Genomic DNA, 18,582 nt, shown 5'->3' on the forward strand with positions numbered 1-18,582 from the left:
GCAGGAGGCTGTTCCTCTTGTCTGGGTGAGAGATGCTAAAAGTTTGGAATAAAAGAGTGGTAACTGGGATAGAACATCAATAGGATCCAGCAAAATTGTGATGGATGAAAATGGGAAAAACTTAAAATGATGTCCTGGTCACTAAGTAGAGAAGATAATGTGAATGATAAATAAGATAAGAAATACAGATGGAGGAGCAGCTGTGGGGGAGACTGCTGAGCTGAGACGGGGATATGCTGAGTTTTCTGGGTCTGTGGGCATGCTGGGGACATATCAGATGGACAGTTGGCCTGTGAGGTCTGAGGCTTGGCATAGGGCTCTAGCAGAAGGAGATTGAACATAATCCTCTTATCAGTTCAGTTCAGTCGCTCAGTCGTGTCCAACTCTTTGTGACCCCATGAATTGCAGCACGCCAGGCCTCCCTCTCCGTCACCAACTCCCGGAGTTCACTCAAACTCATGTCCATCAAGTCAGTGATACCATCCAGCCATCTCATCCTCTGTTGCCTCTTTCCTCCTGCCCCCAATCCCTCCCAGCATCAGAGTCTTTTTCTGATGAGTCAATTCTTTGCATGAGGTGGCCAAAATATTGGAGTCAGCTTTAGCATCAGTCCTTCCAAAGAACACCCAGGACTGATCTCCTTTAGAATGAACTGGTTGGATCTCCTTGAAGCCCAAGGGACTCTCAAGAGTCTTCTCCAACACCACAGTTCAAAAGCATCAATTCTTTGGTGGTCACTTTCTTCACAGTCCAGTTCTCACATCCATACATGACTACTGGAAAAACCACAGCCTTGACTAGACGGACCTTTGTTGGCAAAGTAATGTCTCTGCTTTTGAATATGCTATCTAGGTTGGTCATAACTTTCCTTCCAAGGAGTAAGCGTCTTTTAATTTTATGGCTGCAGTCACCATCTGCAGTGATTTTGGAGCCCCGAAAAATAAAGTCTGACACTGTTTCCACTGTTTCCCCATCTATTTGCCATGAAGTGATGGGACCAGATGCCATGATCTTCATTTTCTGAAGGTTGAGCTTTAGGCCAGCTTTTTCACTTTCATCAAGAAGCTTTTTAGTTCCTCTTCAGTTTCTGCCATAAGGGTGGTGTCATCTGCATATCTGAAGTTATTGATATTGCTCCCTGCAATCTTGATTTCAGCTTGTGCTTCTTCCAGCCCAGCGTTTCTCATGATGTACTCTGCATATAAGTTAAATAAGCAGGGTGAAAATATACAGCCTTGACGTACTCCTTTTCCTATTTGGAACCAGTCTGTTGTTCCATGTCCAGTTCTAACTGTTGCTTCCTGACCTGCATACAGGTTTCTCAAGAGGCAGGTCAGGTGGTCTGGTATTCCTATCTCTTTCAGAATTTTCCACAGTTTATTGTGATCCACACAGTCAAAGGCTTTGACATAGTCAAGAAAGCAGAAGTAGATGTTTTTCTGGAACTCTCTTGCTTTTTCCATGATGCAGCGGATGTTGGCAATTTGATCTCTGGTTCCTCTGCCTTTTCTAAAACCAGCTTGAACATCTGGAAGTTCACGCTTCACATATTGCTAAAGCCTGGCTTGGAGAATTTTGAGCATTACTTTACTAGCGTGTGAGATGAGTGCAATTGTGTGGTAGTTTGAACATTCTTTGAGATTGGAATGAAAACTGACCTTTGGGATTGGAATGAAAACTGACTTTTTCCAGTCCTGTGGCCACTGCCGAGTTTTCCAAATTTGCTGGCATATTGAGTGCAGCACTTTCACAGCATCATCTTTCAGGATTTGAAAGAGCTCAACTGGAATTCCATCACCTCCACTAGCTTTGTTCATAGTGATGCTTTCTAAGGCCCACTTGACTTCACATTCCAGGATGTCTGGCTCTAGGTGAGTGATCACACCATCATGATTATCTTGGTCATGAAGATATTTTTTGTACAGTTCTTCTGTGTATTCTTGCCACCTCTTCTTAATATCTTCTGCTTCTATTAGGTCCAGACCATTTCTGTCCTTTATTGTGCCCATCTTTGCATGAAATGTTCCCTTGGTATCTCTAATTTTCTTGAAGAAATCTCTAGTCTTTCCCATTCTATTATTTTCCTCTATTTCTTTGCATTGATTGCTGAGGAAGGCTTTCTTATCTCTCCTTGCTATTCTTTGGAACTCTGCATTCAGATACTTATATCTTTCCTACTCTCCTTTGCTTTTCGCTTCTCTTCTTTTCACAGCTATTTGTAAGTCCTCCTCAGACAACCATTTTGCTTTTTTGCATTTCTTTTCCATGGGAATGGTCTTGATCCCCATCTCCTGTACAATGTCACGGACCTCCATCCATAGTTCATCAGGCACTCTATCTATCAGATCTAGTCCCTTAAATCTATTTCTCACTTCCACTGTATGATCATAAGGGATTTGATTTAGGTCATACCTGAATGGTCTAGTGGTTTTCCCCACTTTCTTCAACTTAAGTCTGAATTTGGCAATTAGGAGTTCATGATCTGAGCCACAGTCAGCTCCCGGTCTTGTTTTTGCTGACTGTATAGAGCTTTTCCATCTTTGGCTGCAAAGAATATAATCAGTCTGATTTCGGTGTTGACCATCTGTTGATGTCTGTGTGTAGAGTCTTCTCTTGTGTTGTTGGAAGAAGGTAGTACTTAAAGCTGAGAACATTGTGTTACTATGGGTTGGGTTGGTTTTCTGTTAGGTGACTCCAGATTTCATAGCTTAGTGTTCATCCTACAATTTTGATAGAGTGAATGTCTTGCCAAGTGTCTCTAAGCAATCACAATTTAGGTGAATTTGGGTGGCAGAGAATGAGATGGGTAGCCAACATCTCTGACTCAATGGACATGAATTTGAGCTAACTCCAGGAGATAGCGGAGGACAGAGGAACCTGGCATGCTGCAGTCTGTGGAGTCACAAAGAGTTGGATACGACTTAGTGACTGAACAAGAATAATTACTTATAAAGAAAAAAATCTTGATTTGTTTTGACAAATGATACTGGCCTTATTTTTCTTCCCAGAACCTTCCTCAAGATCACACAAAGTTTTGAAGACCAGCGGTAAGTCCTAGATCACTTTTTTTTTTCCATTCCTGTTGATATCCACAAAATCACACAATATACAAAAAATCAACACCAGATGAATTACAGATTAGCAGGTTTGATTAATGTCTGTAAGTAATACTGTCCCATTATAAAATGTAAAGCTGAATGACATAAAATGTTTGTAGTATAGATAACAGTGGACATAAAAAGATTAATGCTTGTGAACATTGATGTAAGAAATCCCATTAATAAGAAAGACAAAGGACTTCTATTCTGAAGGCAGATAATATAATCCGGCAGAAACACAAACTGCCAATAAAATTTACAAATGGTCACTCACATTAGTAATCAGAAAATCATACATATACATGAGATAAACAGAGGTGAGAGAACTGTGGGCTTGGCCAAAAGAAGAGAAAAACAGGCACTCTGAAGCTATTGGTGTATAAATTTCTGCAGGGATTCTGGAGCAAAATTTGCTAATGCCCACTTAAATTTTAAATGTGCGTTTTCCCTTGAACCAACAGTTTCATATTTTCCACTTGTATATGTTTCACAATGTACACTTCCTGTATAGACATACTCACCCAGGGTTCACACATTTATGAGTATTTGTGTTCTTTTGTTTTTAACAGATACCACGTAATAAATATATCCATCTAGTGGAAAACGATTTGAAAAGTTATAAATCCCAGAACACTACATGGAATATTCTGCAGCTGTTAAAAAGAATGACTTACACATCTGTCTACTGATAGGCTTGTGCACATGTATTTAGCAGGAAATGGGGGGCAGGGTGGGCACAGGACCTGGAAGGATGGACATCAGACTTTTTTGATTGGGGTTGCCTCTCTGGGGTAGAATTTGTGGAGAGGGTTCAATCGCTTTTTACTTTACATGCTTCTGTAACTAACATATAAAGATGAGACACAGATTATCAGGGTATCGTAAGGGTATCTATGAGGATGCAGCTAGTAATCTCCCCCGACAACTGCACCATCCTCAGCACAGAGCCAAGGTGACCCTTTTGATCAATGCTATACCTTTCTGTTACAACCGATAAAATGTTTAAAATTAACGAGTATAATCTTATGTTGAAATGATTTTCATGTGTATTTTTTTCAGGTTATATATATTTCGAGGGAAAGCTTTTGAAACTTAATATGAATTAGTCCATTGCTCTCTCAGGGATTAAGGAAGGTACTTAACACTCAGATGTATGTCAAGTTGTTATAGTACAGGATATGTAACTTGGGCAACTGAGTGGTATTTTCTGAAAATCAGGTTAAAAGAGCCTTGAAACTCTTGGGTTTCAGTGATTAACAATAAGTTTAAAAGTTCTATAAAATATCAGTGCTTAGCTATGTATGAGATACATTTTTAATCCTCAAACTTCAAAATGTTTTTTTCTTTTACATAGACATTCAAGATAGTATAGAATGTCATTCTAGAATACAGGGTCGTCATTGCCATCTTCCTAGTGCACTTCATATAATCGGCTCCTCAAAATGTTTTAAATCTTTTGTTTTTCAGAAACAGTACAAGACATTCAAAAGGTAAGTGTTACTATATTCCTTATTTTGAAATGTTTACTTTAGGCAGCCTTTATACCTACCTATCTTCTCCTTAAAAATCTAACCTCCAGTGTATCTTCCAAGTGTTAACAGTTACATGTTGAAGTAGATTTAAGTTAGGCCTCTTCCTTCTCAACCCTCCCCCCACCTCCCCACCCCCAGCTTCATCTCTCAGAACCAAGGCGATGATTTCTTCATCTTTCTGCCCTACCTCTCTGCTCAGAAGCTGTAAAGATACCTTAGGATGTAACACCAGCACAGGCTGTGGCCCACTCCATGTGGCTGTGTGCCTGTGTGCATGTAAGACCAAGGTTCTTGCATCCGAGTATTTGCTCCTTTTTCAAGGCATCAAGCTTCAATCACAAACATCCCCTTCTAAGAATGCAGTCCTGCTGCTGGTGTGAGAGGTGTGATCATATGTGGTATAATAACACTTCACTAGATCAAGTTTTGATTTTTCTTCCTCCAATGAAAGGTTAGGAGAAGGGCGAATAAACATGGCATGTTTTATTGGAAGATGTATATTCATATTTATTACCTATGAACAATAAATATTGTATCCTGACCAGAGTGAGCCATGTCCAAAATGCCTGCTGATAGATTGGCTTAACTAACAATCCTTAGAGAACTGATCTTGGCTTCTTGCTTTGTGTTCTGTAACGGTGTGGCAGTGAACATCTCCCCCACAGCTCCGCTTTGCTCTCTCCTTGGCACAGGGCCAGAGGGATCATGTTAATAAATGATGGATCTTCCAGTCAGGTTGTCTAAACATCTAAAAATCGATAGTTTTTATCTTTAAATGATTTGCTTAAAATTGGGGCAGGTGGGTTTTTTTCAGGTGGTGCATATTTCTGTTTGGAAACTTTTGAAAATTTATTAACATGAATTGAATCACTGTCCTGAAATACGACATAAGAGATTTTAATGTTTTTTAAATGTACTTTGTTTTCATAAGCAAACAGAAGGTGGCTTTGCGAGAGCAGCCAAACTATGATCACAGAGCAAGCCTGGCTTAGTACCAGGTGGAGGAATCGCTCGATTACTCCTAAGATACAATCTCAGGAGCTTCTTGGAAACTTTTCATGATAATGATCAAACCAAGTCTCCATATGGGAACTAACTAAACCTTATGAAACCTGAAGACGAGAAAGAAATAAAGCACCAATGTGCTTTTTTCTTAGTGGTAAAATTCCATCCCCTAACAAAAATGTATACTAAATGCAGAAAGAGACTCAAGAGATAAAGAGATTAACCTTTCTCCCAGAATATATACAGAATATGCATTCCAAAGCTCTGTGTGTGTGTGTGTGTGTGTGTAGAGAAGGAAAGAGATTTAGCTCATATGTAAACTAAGGATTAAAACATGGATACAAATCCATTTCTGCCACTTGTAAGCTGTGTGACTATAGGCAGGTTGTTAAACCTTACCAAGACTTCGTTTCCTAACTTACAGAATTGTTATAAAGATTAAATGTCGCATGTTTTTTTTAAAATGTGATTAGTACAGTACTGGACCCAAATCAAGTGCTCCCAAAATTATGGCTGTTATCTTATTGCTAAAAAGCTATAATGCTGAGAATGTGGAAAAATGGGAAGGGGAATACTCATCATGCAGGACCTACGCTACCTGCTTCTACGTTATGTCAAGTCCCTATACTGATTCTTCCTTTTTTGTGTGCTTTATTAATGAGTTATTTATTTTTTTAACTTGATGCTTATAGGTGTTTTTCTCATTCCCTAGCTTTTCAATTTTTACTGAAATATAGTTGATTTACAAAGTTTAGTTTCCAATGTAGAACAATGTGATTCAGTTATGCATATATATGTATATATACATACTCTCCTTTTAATTTTTATTTTATATTGTAGAATAGTATATGAACAATGTTTTGTTAGTTTCAGGTATATAACAAAGTGACTCAGTTATACATTTACATGTATCTGTTCTTTTTCAAATTCTTCATATATATTCTCTTTTTATCTTCTCTTCCATTGCAAGTTATGATAAGACACCGAGTATAGTTCCCTGTGCTATACAGTAGGTCCTGGATGGTTAGCTATTTTCTATATGGCAGTCTGTATGTTTTAATCCCAAACTACTAATTTATCCCTCCCCCTCTTCCCCCTTGGTAACCATAAGCTCGTTTTCTAAGTCCCTGAGTCTATTTCAGTTTTGTAAATAAGTTCTTCAGTATCATTTTTTTAAGATTCCACACATAAGTGATATCATATGATATTTGTCTTTCTATGATTATTTCTTAATCTAAGAGCTCCTTCCAGTCTCCTGATGATTTATTTGAAATAAAATTTCACATTCCACCATATTCCTAACTTCAAGCGTAGTTACCTTGAAAATATACTTTGATATTAACAATTCAGGTTTACTAATTTTCTAAAATTTCTGGAAATCTTTTTGGAATGAAAGACTTTAAGAAGGTATTACTTCTGGCTGTTCACAAAATTGTTTTGTTACAATTCCACAATATTTTGTCATGATTTAACTAGCTAATACTGACACTTTTTAAATAAAATATAGTTCCTGGGTACCTATATATTACCAGTGCTGTCTGAGTAAGAGGAGAAGAGAGAGAGATTAAAGGGCAAGGAAAAAAAAAAAACAGAAAAGGCATAAATATAACACGATTGATGTATTTGTGTATGTATACATATCCATGTGTGCTTGTATTTGTCTATTCCTAGTCCTCAAGTGGCCACAGTTTTACTATTTAAAAAACAAGTGAACAAAGGATTAAATGACTAATAAGACTTTTTATTGTTAAATCTTTAATAGAAAAATAACATTCAGGATAAAATTTTATTCTTGCCCTCCCTGATAGGCAGACAGGCAGGTCGGTAGGCAGACAGACATATTAGTACGTGAATACTCCAAGCTTCCATAGGCAGACAGAATATTAGTAGGTGGATACTCCAAGCTTCCATAGGCAGACAGAATATTAGTAGGTGGATACTCCAAGCTTCCATAGGCAGATAGAATATTAGTAGGTGGATACTCCAAGCTTCCATAAGCCTCTTATCCTTATCCATCAGAGGGCAGAAAGGATGAAAACCACAATCACCGAAAATTAACCAAACTGATCACATGGACCACAGCCTTGTCTAACTCAATGAAACTATAAGCCATGCCGTGTAGGGCCACGCAAGATGGACGGGTCATGGTGGACAATTCTGATAAAATGGGGTCCACTGGAGAAGGGAATGGCAAACCACATTAGTATTCTTGCCTTGAGAACTCCATGAACAGAATGAAAAGGCAAAAAGATAGGACACTGAAAGATGAAGTCCTCAGGTCAGTAGGTGCCCAATATGCTACTGGAGATCAGTGGAAAAATAACTCCAGAAAGAATGAAGAGATGGAGCCAAAGCGAAAAAAAAAAAAAAAAAACCACCCAGTTGTGGATGTGACTGGTGACGGAAGTAAAGTCCGATGCTGTAAAGTGCAGTATCGCATAGGAACCTAAAATGTTAGGTCCATGAATCAAGGCATATTCGAAATTGTCAAACAGGAGGTGGCAAAAGTGAATATCAACATTTTAGCAATCAGTGAACTAAAATGGACTGAAACAGATGAATTTAACTCAGAGGACCACTATGTCTACTACTGTGGGCAAAAATACCTTAGAAGAAATGGAGTAGCCATCATAGTCAACAAAAGAGTCCGAAATGAAGTATTTGGATGCAATCTCAAAAATGACAAAATGGTCTCTGTTCATTTCCAAGGCAAGTCATTCAATATCACAGTAATCCAAGTCTGTGTTCCAAGCAGTAATGCTGAAGAAGCTGAAGTTGAACAGTTCTATGAAGACCCACAAAACCTTCTAGAACTAACACCCAAAAAAGATGTCCTTTACATTATAGAGACTGGAATGCAAAAGTCGGAAGTCAAGATATACCTGGAGTAACAGGCAAATTTGGCCTTGGAGTACAAAACGAAGCACGTCAAAGGCCAACAGAGTTTTGCCAAGAGAACGCACTGGTCATAGTAAATACCCTCTTCCAACAACACAAAAGAAGACTCTGCACATAGACATCACCAGATGGTCAATACCGAAATCAGATTGATTTAATTCTTTGCAGCCAAAGATGGAGAAGCTCCATACAGTCAGCAAAAACAAGACTAGAAGCTGTCTGTGGCTCAGATCATGAACTCCGTATTACAAAATTCAGACTTAAATTGACGAAGGTAGGGAAAACCACTAAACCATTCAGGTATTACCTAAATCAAATCCATTACTATTATACAGTGAAAGTGACAAATAGATTCAAGGGATTAGATCTGGTAGACAGAGTGCCTGAAGAACTATGGATGGAGATTCATGACATTGTACAGGAGGCAGTGATAGAGACCATCCCCAAGAAAAAGAAATGCAAAAAGGCAAAGTGGTTGTCTGAGGAGGACTTACAAATAGCTGAGAAAAGAGAAGTGAAAAGACAAAGGAGAAAAGGAAAGATATAAGCATCTGAATGCAGAGTTCCAAAGAACAGCAAGGAGAGATAAGAAAGCCTTCCTCAGCAATCAATGCAAAGAAATAGAGGAAAACAATAGAATGGGAAAGACTAGAGATCTCTTCAAGAAAATTAGAGATACCAAGGGAACATTTCATGCAAAGATGGGCACAATAGAGGACAGAAATGGTATGGACCTAATAGAAGCAGAAGATACTAGAAGAGGTGGCAAGAATACACAGAATCATACAAAAAAGATCTTCATGACCCAGATAACCACGATGGTGTGATCACTCACCTAGAGCCAGACATCCTGGAATGCAAAGTCAAGTGGGCCTTAGGAAGCATCACTACTAACAAAGTTATTGGAGGTGATAGAATTCCAGTTGAGCTATCAAATCCTTAAAGATGATGTTGTGAAAGTGCTGCACTCAATATGCCAGCAAATTTGAAAAACTCAGCAGTGGCCACAGGACAGGAAAAGGTCAGTTTTCATTCCAATCCCAATGAAATTGCACTCATCTCACACGCTAGCAAAGTAATGCTCAAAATTCTTCAAGCCAGGCTTCAACAGTACATGAACTGTGAACTTCTAGATGTTCAGGCTGGATTTATCCCATCAGAGGAGCCAGAGATCAAATTGCCAGCATCCACTGGATCATCAAAAAAGCAAGAGAGTTCCAGAAAACATCTACTACTGCTTTATTGACTATGCCCAAGCCTGTGACTGTGTGGATCACAACAAACTGGAAAAGTCTTCAAGAGATGGGAATACCAGACCACCTGACTTGCCTCCTGAGAAATCTGTATGCAGGTTAAGAAGCAACAGCTGAATTGGACATAGAACAACAGAGTGGTTCCAGTCGGGAAAGGAGTACATCGAGGCTAGATATTGTCACCCTGCTATTTAACTTATATGCAGAGTACATCATGCAAAATGCCAGGCTGGATGAAGCACAAGCTGGAATCAAGATTTCCAGGAGAAATATCAATAACTTCAGATATGCAGATGACATCACCCTTATGGCAGAAAGCAAAGAAGAACTAAAGAGACTCTTGATGAAAGTAAAAGAAGGGAGTGAAAAAGTTGGCTTAAAACTCAACATTCAGAAAACTAAGATCATGGCATCTGGTCCCATCACTTCATGGCAAATAGATGGGGAAACAGTGACAGACTTTATTTGGGGGGGCTCCAAAATCACTGCAGATGGTGATGTCAGCCATGAAATTAAAAGACACTTGCTCTTTGGAAGAAAAGCTATGACCAACCTAAATGGCATATTAAAAAGCAGAGGCATGACTTTGTCAACAAAGGTCCGTCTACTCAAAGCTATGGTTTCCAGTAGTCATGTATGGATGTGATAGTTGGACTGGGAAGAAAGCTGAGCACCGAAGAATTGATGCTTTTGAACTGTGGTGTTGGAGAAGACTCTTGAGAGTCCCTTGGACAGCAAGGAGATCCAACCAGTCTATCCTAAAGGAAATCAGTCCTTAATGTTCATTGGAAGGACTGATGGTGAAGCTGAAGCTCCAATACTTTGGTCAACTGATGCGAAGAACTGACTCATTGGAAAAGACCCTGATGCTGGGAAAGATTGAGGGCAGGAAGAGAAGGGGATGACAGAGGATGAGATGGTTGGATGACATCACCAATTCAATGGACATGAGTTTGAGTAAGCTCCGAGAGTTGGTGAAGGACAGGGAAGCCTGGCGTGCTGCAGTCCATGGAGTTGCAAAGAGTCAGACACGACTGAGCAACTGAACTGAACTGAGTTCCAAAGTAATAGGTATCCCAGTTTCATTGATCAGTGATGAAAAGTTCTTGTTAATTTGACATTTCCAATAGGTTATGCTAGTGTTTTGACCAGAAAATATGTCCCTGGTAATAATTAGGTTGAACCTATCCTAACCCTTTCAACTCTTTGAAGCTAATCCCAATACCCACAGAGGATATCAGAGGGCAGTCCACTCCCTGCCTGCACAGTTGGGCTCCATCAGGAAGGGTTCCAAGTTATCAGAGACCCATTGTTCTCTCTAATTAAAAGTCACTAGTGTCACTTGTATTTACTTCCTAACAGGCATCTAAATATTAATTAAATGTATTCTGAAAGAAAGTAAGAATTTCATTAGTTCAACAGTGGATTAAATTAACTTCCTGAAACAAAGGCTCTTTTGCCTAGAATCTATAAACCAAGGCAGTGCAAGTCAGGGTCATGCAGTTTCAGAGATTTAAAAGAAACTCGCAGAGGGCATAGTCAGATCACTGACAGGGGTGTTTCTGGTACACCAGTAACCAGGATGAGACTGCTAAGGATCAAGCCCCAAAAATAAACCAGATACCGTGGCCCTTGACACCTATATATGTTCATTAGTATAATATTATTTTCTAAGAGCATATCAAAATGATTTGAAGTATCTGACAGCTTTCTGTATTTAGCTGATTCCCTGCAGTGGGGTGAGGTGACCTGGGTTTGCATCCTAGCCTTTCCACTGACGAGGGAGAGTTAAGTTACTGAACCCTAAGAGCCTAAATGTGCTTACTCTGAAAATGGTACACGCATGCCTGTTTGCTACATTGCTTCAGTCATGTCCAACTCTTTGCAGCGCTATAGACTGTAGCCCACAGGATCCTCGGTCCATGGGATCCTCCAGGCAAGAATACTGGAGTGGGTTGCCATGCCCTGCTCCAGAGAATCTTCCCGACCCAGGGATCAAACCTGCAACTCCTGCACTGCAGGCGGATTCTTTACCACTGAAACTGGTACAATCATATCCACTTCAAAGAGTGATTATGAACATGCAGTTTGGAGAACATCTTCAAATAGCTGAGCCTATTTCTCAGTAAACATCAGTTCCTGTCCTTTCTGCCCCTACTGCAAAATATCCGATATGCTTTCAATTCAGTTAAAAATCAACCAAGTGTCCTGATGATTTTCTTTAAGAGTATCACGTGTAGGGGGAAAGACAATGTGTAAATATAGGAGAATATTCTGAATTACGTGGCCTGTAGGGTGTAATTCATTCGGTTATGTTTCTCTTCTCCTCAGGTTTCCAGAGAGGAAGGGTCTCCACAGTTGACTTCAGCAGGGCCCTCTCCTGCCCAGCGGAACAGTCAGCCAAGCAGTTCTACCATCCTGAGTGTGCTTCGTGGAGGTGGGGCCGTCCGAAACATCTGGACCGACCACCAGATCCGCCAAGCCCTGTTTCCCAGCCGAAGGCCACAGAACGAGGAGGATGAAGATGACTACCAGATGTTCCTGCCATCCTTCTCCTCCTCGGATCTGAACTCAGCCCAGCTGTGTGAAGATGGCACTTCTAGTCGACCTTGCAGCTGGCACATGGGGCAAATCGAGTCCGCAGAGACCCCCAGCTCCGGCCACAGGATTGTGCGGCGGGCCAGCAGTGCTGGCGAGAGCAACACGTGTCCCCCTGACATAAGGACTAGGGACAGTGGTGGTTCTCAGTACAGCTCCCAAAGGGAACTGCAGGGTGACCCTAAAACAGAGGGGCAGGACGGGACAACTCCCTACGGGTCCTCTATAGAGTTGACTATAGATGACATAGACCATGTCTATGACAACATAAGTTATGAGGACTTGAAACTGATGGTTGCTAAACGCGAAGACGCGGAAGTCACTCCCCACAAACCAGTCAGGGACTCTGTTCGCCCCAAGAGCACCCCCGAGCTGGCCTTCTCCAAGAGGCCAGCGGGACCTGAGGAGGAGAGTGCATCGCACCCCAGGAGAGATGGAGCCTTCCCGGCCGGGGAGGCCTGGAATCAAAGCGTGCCCGACCTCCAAGTGATGGAGGAGAATGTCTATGACATCATTGCACTCCCGGAGGCGCCCTCCCGGGACTTCAGGGGCAGCAGCCCAAAGCGTCCTGCAAGGAGCACCTTCCTGGGCTTGGAGGCCGACTTGGGGTGCTGTGATAGTCTGCGGGCCTCTGCTTCCCAGGACAGCCTCCAGTTCAGCGAGGATGAGGCGCCCTACCCGCCAGGCCCCTCCGATAACGATTATCTGAGTTTGCTCTATAACTCCTTCGGCTGCAACTTGGCCCTAGCAGATCGGTCCATCTCCGATAAAATGTCTGAAGAAGTAGATGAAATCTGGAATGACTTGGAAAATTACATCAAGAAAAACGAAGTCAAAGCCAGAGACCGGCTCCTGGCCGCGTTTCCGGTTAGCAAAGATGACGTGCAGGAGCGGCCACTGGCGGGCAGCGCCCCGGAGCTGAGCGCCCGCTCACAGCTCTCGCTGCCTGCGGGCCAGGCTCTCCTCGCGCCTCCCGGAGACAGGCCCAGGCCGGCCCCCTGTGCCCTGGACCGAGCCCCGGCCGCCAAAGACAGCTCCTGCCTGAGTCTCCACCGGCTGTCGCTGGCCAGTGACCTGCCGCCCGCAGAGAGTCCCTATGATGTGGCCGGCGGCAGCCTGTCCCCAGTGGACCTAGAGAACCCTGAGCCCGGGATGGACAATGTAGACAAGACCAGGAGCAGGGTTTTCCTGATGGCCAGGCAGTACAGTCAGAAGATCAAGAAGGCAAATCAGCTGCTAAAGGTGAAAAGCCCGGAGCTGGAACAGACGCTCAGTAGCCAGCTGCAGAAGCCCACGCCCAAGGACCTGGCAGCCATCCTGGAAGAGAAGAGGCAGGGCGGGCCTGCCATCGGTAGGTGCCAAGCAGCCCTTCTCTTTCTGAGGACCGGCAGAGAGGCGCGCTCAGGTTCTAAATGCCCCTAGCGCTGTGAGGATGCTGCCACCCTAATGTTCATTCCCACAGCGAGACCACAGGCTCACTGACGCGCAGACAAGCACCCACCCCATCACACCAGTGGGTCTGGAGGGTTTCCTGGTGTCTGTGACGTCATCACTCCAGATATACTGTTTGAAGCGGCTTTCTCTAATTTAATCTAAGGTTGAAAAACAGCCTTCAGTTTCACTGGTGGCATCTAGAGCTTTTCCCCTGTGCGTCAGTGTGTTAGAAGGAGTAGCTGGGTAGCAGAGTGAAGAGTTTAAGGTTTGGACACACATGGAATAGGATTGCTATTTGCTCCAGAATCCCAACAATAATGCCTACTCATCCTAACAAAGACAAAAAGGAGTCCCTTCTGCAGTTGTTTTTTTTAACTGTTCATACTAACCCAGCTGTTTCCATGTGTTACTTTTTCTTTTTTTAATAGCTGCTATAATCCATTTGATACTATGTCATTTGGTATTCTCAGGTATGCTTCCAAGGAATTTAATTCTTTTAGTCAAGCCTCCTTTGGAGTCAGAACTAAACCAGGATCACAGGTGTGATATCGGTACCATTAGGGTTGAAAGAATGAGATAATCATGCTTGACTTTTTCTCTATTATAAAGAAGTACAGGGAATTCCCTGGTGGTCCTGTGATTAGGACTTGACACTCTTAACCACAGGGTCCCAAATTCAATCCCTGGTCGGGGAACTAAAATCCTGCACGCCTCAGGACATGGGAAAAAATATGCATATCCCCTGGCTAAATTACACAAGGTTCTCGGTGGAACCCAGGCATCTATGTGAATAAAGCACAGGATTGTCATGGAAAGAAAAAAACCTGAGGGTGCTGTCACCTGAGGAGTTTTTCCCCTCCAGATTCAGAGAGATTTCTGGGGTTAGGCTCAGGAATCTGAGTTTTGTAAACTGCAGACTTTCCATCCTATTTTAGGAATCCCTGCCCTAGATCTTCTGACTAAGAATTGCCTCTCTATCAAATGAGAGAAGACAGTTCTCCAATTAGAAGTAAAAACCAGATGGCTCATTATCTGGGCATGTCTTGTTAATTAGCTTGATGGAAACATGGCTCATCTGGCCAGCTTGATGCCACTGACTTCCTATCTTTGCGACTGCTTTCTCAGGTGGGAACCAGAGAATAAGAAGCAGGTATCAGAGTCCTAAGTGAACTCAACAAGTTGCATGACCAGAATCTGTAGGGAAAAAATTTTTTTAAGTTTGGGAATGTTTAAGAATTATCGCACAGTAAGATTTCTTAACATTTAGGGATGTTAGGCCCTGGAAATGTTATCTGAAGGATTTTACAAACTCTTTGACTTGTTCTTCCTTCTAAGTAAAAAAAAGGTTAAAAGTGATCTTTATACAAATATGATAAAGGCTGGATTGCATATATTTTTCTCTTTGCAATAACATGCTTGAATTAATTCACGTCCCTTTTCCAACTCCAGTGTTGCTACACTGGTTTGTTGTTACACGTAGAACAAGTGACTGAATTCCAGCTGCAGGCAGACTGTTTTAGAGGATAAGTGGTATATTGGCAATGCAACCACTGACTGAATCCAGGCTAGGGCACCTCAGAATGAGAGCAAATATACAATAGTGACGTTTCACTTGAGGATAGATTGATTAGGCCAGCACATTGTCCTTTAAAAAGAGGTAATTGCTTGAGGCACATTGTTTGGAATATGGACCATCCATTAACCATACAAAGTTCTAACCCTGGTAGCAGCCAGGTCTCAATACTGAATCATGAGGACTCAGGACAACTATGAATATTTCTTTTTACCCACCTTTGAGGGCTTCCCTGGTGGCTCAGAGGTTAAAGCATCTGCCTGGAATGCAGGAGACCCAGGTTTGATCCCTGGGTCGGGAAGATCCCCCTGGAGAAGGAAATGGCAACCCACTCCAGTACTCTTGCCTGGAGAATCCCATGGAGGGAGGAGCCTACAGGCTACAGTCCATGGGGCCACAAAGAGTGGGACACGACTGAGCACCTTCACTTTCACTTTCAACCACCTTTTAAATACTAAGTAGATTTCCCTTTGGGGTTTGCTTTTGCTTTTTGGGGGGTTTGTTCTTTTTGTTTTGCCTACTGGTGTCTTCCTGGGCTCCTGTAGGATCTTTTTATTTTTCAGCTCTGTGTCTGGGCCCTTTCTCCACGTGGTGGGCTACCATCAACGTTCTCTCTAAGAGATCTTTCCAGAGTCACCCTCTGAGAGTGATGTCTCCCCCTGCTGGCTGGCGGGAGTACGTCCCTAGGGCCGGCCTCCTCTCAGACCTGAGGACTCTTCCATCTGGGTGGATCGAGACCACTTCCTGTGCCCACCAGGCTTTCAATCAGTTGACATGATGACTCCTTTTCTCTCTCTTGTTTATCTGGGCACAGGGCATCGTAATCGAATGGACCGATTCTCCAGACTTCTCCGTATGGGCCTTGCCACTTTGCCAGGAGCTTGCTCTCGGTGTTGTGCGGAAGGAGGAACGCCCTATTCACCTGCTGAAACTCTCCAGCACCTTTATTGAACTCTCTACCCGGGGTCTAGAGGCCCCGGGCCGGGCCGCACTTCCGCCTATAAGTCACCCAACCAGGTCTAGTCCCTCCCACCTTTTGGAGCGTGTTGTAGCATGATGGCCATCTTGTCCCATCAGGCCTTCCTCCTGACAGTCTTAGAGACCAAAGCAGCTTTGGGTTCCCTCCCTGCCCCCCACACACACTTTTTTTTTTTTTAATGATATTTCACATGGGAGAAGATTCCATACAGGTTTGAGGAATTTGCCTCCTTGTATAAAGTAAGAAAAGCAAAATAACATTTTGTTCTCTATACCCAAGCAACATCAGAAGCATTTATTTTAATCCTGTCTTGAAAATATTCTATTTTATATTTCTATCAATAAGAATTACTTCAAATTTTTGTGTAGAATGACACAAATTTTCCCTTCTAAACTTACAAAAAAGAAATAAACCTGGGGCTGTAGAATAGTGATAATGTACTTGGTCTATAAGGACTCTTAATGCTAAGAAAGAGGAAGGATGTTGATCCTGCTGACTTCTAAGTTTTCTAGGCTAGAGGTGTCATCTTGAGCTGGCTATTTCCTATATATCTGACTAAGGGACTCTCTTTCATGACAGGCTATTGCTCTGAAAACTTGTCTCACATTCTTGTTAGCATCAGGCAAGTTATAGACTCTCTCAGAAAGTCAAACTGAGACCAAAAAGACACACACACTTAGACAGTCACAGAAAATTGTCTACTTATGAGATACTTTTTATTCCAAATTTATAAATGGTCAGCTTGCTATTATCTGAAGATAAATTGTGCCCATTATGAGTTGTATATATATGTTATGTAACATATATATTAGGTAGCATTTTACTAACACCTGTCTTTCTGCTTCTCCTTTTCCTGCTAAACCTGAATTCTTGGCTGCCTTTCCAGTCTTAGTGGTATAGTCTTAAGGAAGGCACCTTTATGTTTAACATATTTAGAATGAATGGAGGCTGTCCAAAAATTATCTGAGTAATTGAGGAGTTCTTGAGACCAATTTCTATCCAGAGCTATGCTTGGATTTCTGTGGGGATTGTTCTGTGGCAGAGTAGATGGAGTAATAAACCAGCTTAGATAAAACAGCTAGCAACACAAGATTGTGTTCATGAATGCATATATACATACACAAGCAACAGCTAAGTATTATGGTGCATACTAGTAAATAAGACTTCAGAGAAATAAGTTAGAAAAGGATCTATAGAAGTGATAGGGCTTATAGAGGGTCTTAAGAGGTAAATTGATTAAGGACTTGATTAAGCAAAGGAAGAAGAAGAAAGTGATAAAGAAGAAAAAAGCATAAGAAATACTGTGACTATTTTGAATAATACGTGGTTTGAGATTTTTCTGGGGTGTTTTTGAGATGTTCTACAACTCAAGAGCTAACAGTTCTTATAAGGCTTTGGAGTTAAATTTTGGTGCTGCAGCAGTTTAACTGAATTTTTTTAATTAGCCCTCACTGCTCTCTCCCAAATTGTCATTCTCTTGGAAGCTTGTGAAAGTACAGAGCCTTCCTGATTCAGCTGTGGCACCAGGCTCAGAACCATGGTGTAGGTGAGAATGGCTCAGAAAGAACCGTCTTAACTTTCAGATGGGACTGCTAACCAAAGACAGGCCTAAAGTTCCAGCTGACATTGGCTGGGTTTCGTAGTTGACTAAACGTTGTATATTCCAGGATGGCTAAGTCCATGTAGGTTTTCAGTCTCTAAAGGGGTTGCCAAATCTTAATTGGTATCAAGAGTCTTTACTATGCCCTTTAAGGAGTAATGGTTCAAGTTTTTGTTACTAGATATTCTAAGCTAATAATCTCTGTCCTTCAAAGGAATTTGGACTCAAAAGCCTAAAGGATCTGAATGAATGCAGGGTCTAGAATGAGAAGATAAACACTATTTATCCTGATTCTGGGGCCTAAGGGGCAAGTAGTTTTGAGGAAGACGCAGTTAAAGGGCACACTGAATATCAGCAGCTTGTTGTCTGTCCTCACGGAAGACAAACTTGAAAGAAATGGCAGGAACTCAACTAAATGTTTAATTTAACTTCAAGGAATGATTTACTAGAAATAGCAATAGTTTCAAGTAGGAGATATGCTCTCACTTGCTGGTCCTTATATGCAGGATAGAGAGCTTCCTTTCATGGAGACTTTCTAGATGTGGTCTGAGCGATTTATAGGATTCATGGAATTCTTGGATGCTACAGTGGTCATATGGGTACCTGGACCAG

At 41.8% G+C, this 18,582-nt stretch overlaps 1 protein-coding gene and 1 non-coding gene across 4 annotated transcripts in view; both read left to right on the plus strand.

Moving 5' to 3' along the window:
• PLEKHG1 (pleckstrin homology and RhoGEF domain containing G1) overlaps positions 1-18,582 on the plus strand; it is a 254,209-nt gene that overhangs the window by 230,980 nt on the left and 4,647 nt on the right. For all 3 annotated transcript variants that reach the window (XM_042253622.2, XM_027972556.3, XM_042253623.1), the window contains 3 exons: positions 3,009-3,047; positions 4,566-4,588; positions 12,118-13,735. In XM_042253622.2, coding sequence (XP_042109556.2) covers positions 3,009-3,047; positions 4,566-4,588; positions 12,118-13,735 — 1,680 coding nt within the window. The remainder of the gene's footprint in view (positions 1-3,008; positions 3,048-4,565; positions 4,589-12,117; positions 13,736-18,582) is intronic.
• On the plus strand, positions 15,621-15,692 carry TRNAS-GGA (transfer RNA serine (anticodon GGA)). Its single transcript has one exon. It is a non-coding gene; the product is annotated as a tRNA-Ser (tRNA).

The sequence above is a fragment of the Ovis aries genome, chromosome 8, assembly GCF_016772045.2.
Source record: "Ovis aries strain OAR_USU_Benz2616 breed Rambouillet chromosome 8, ARS-UI_Ramb_v3.0, whole genome shotgun sequence".
In the NCBI taxonomy this organism is placed as follows: domain Eukaryota; kingdom Metazoa; phylum Chordata; class Mammalia; order Artiodactyla; family Bovidae; genus Ovis; species Ovis aries.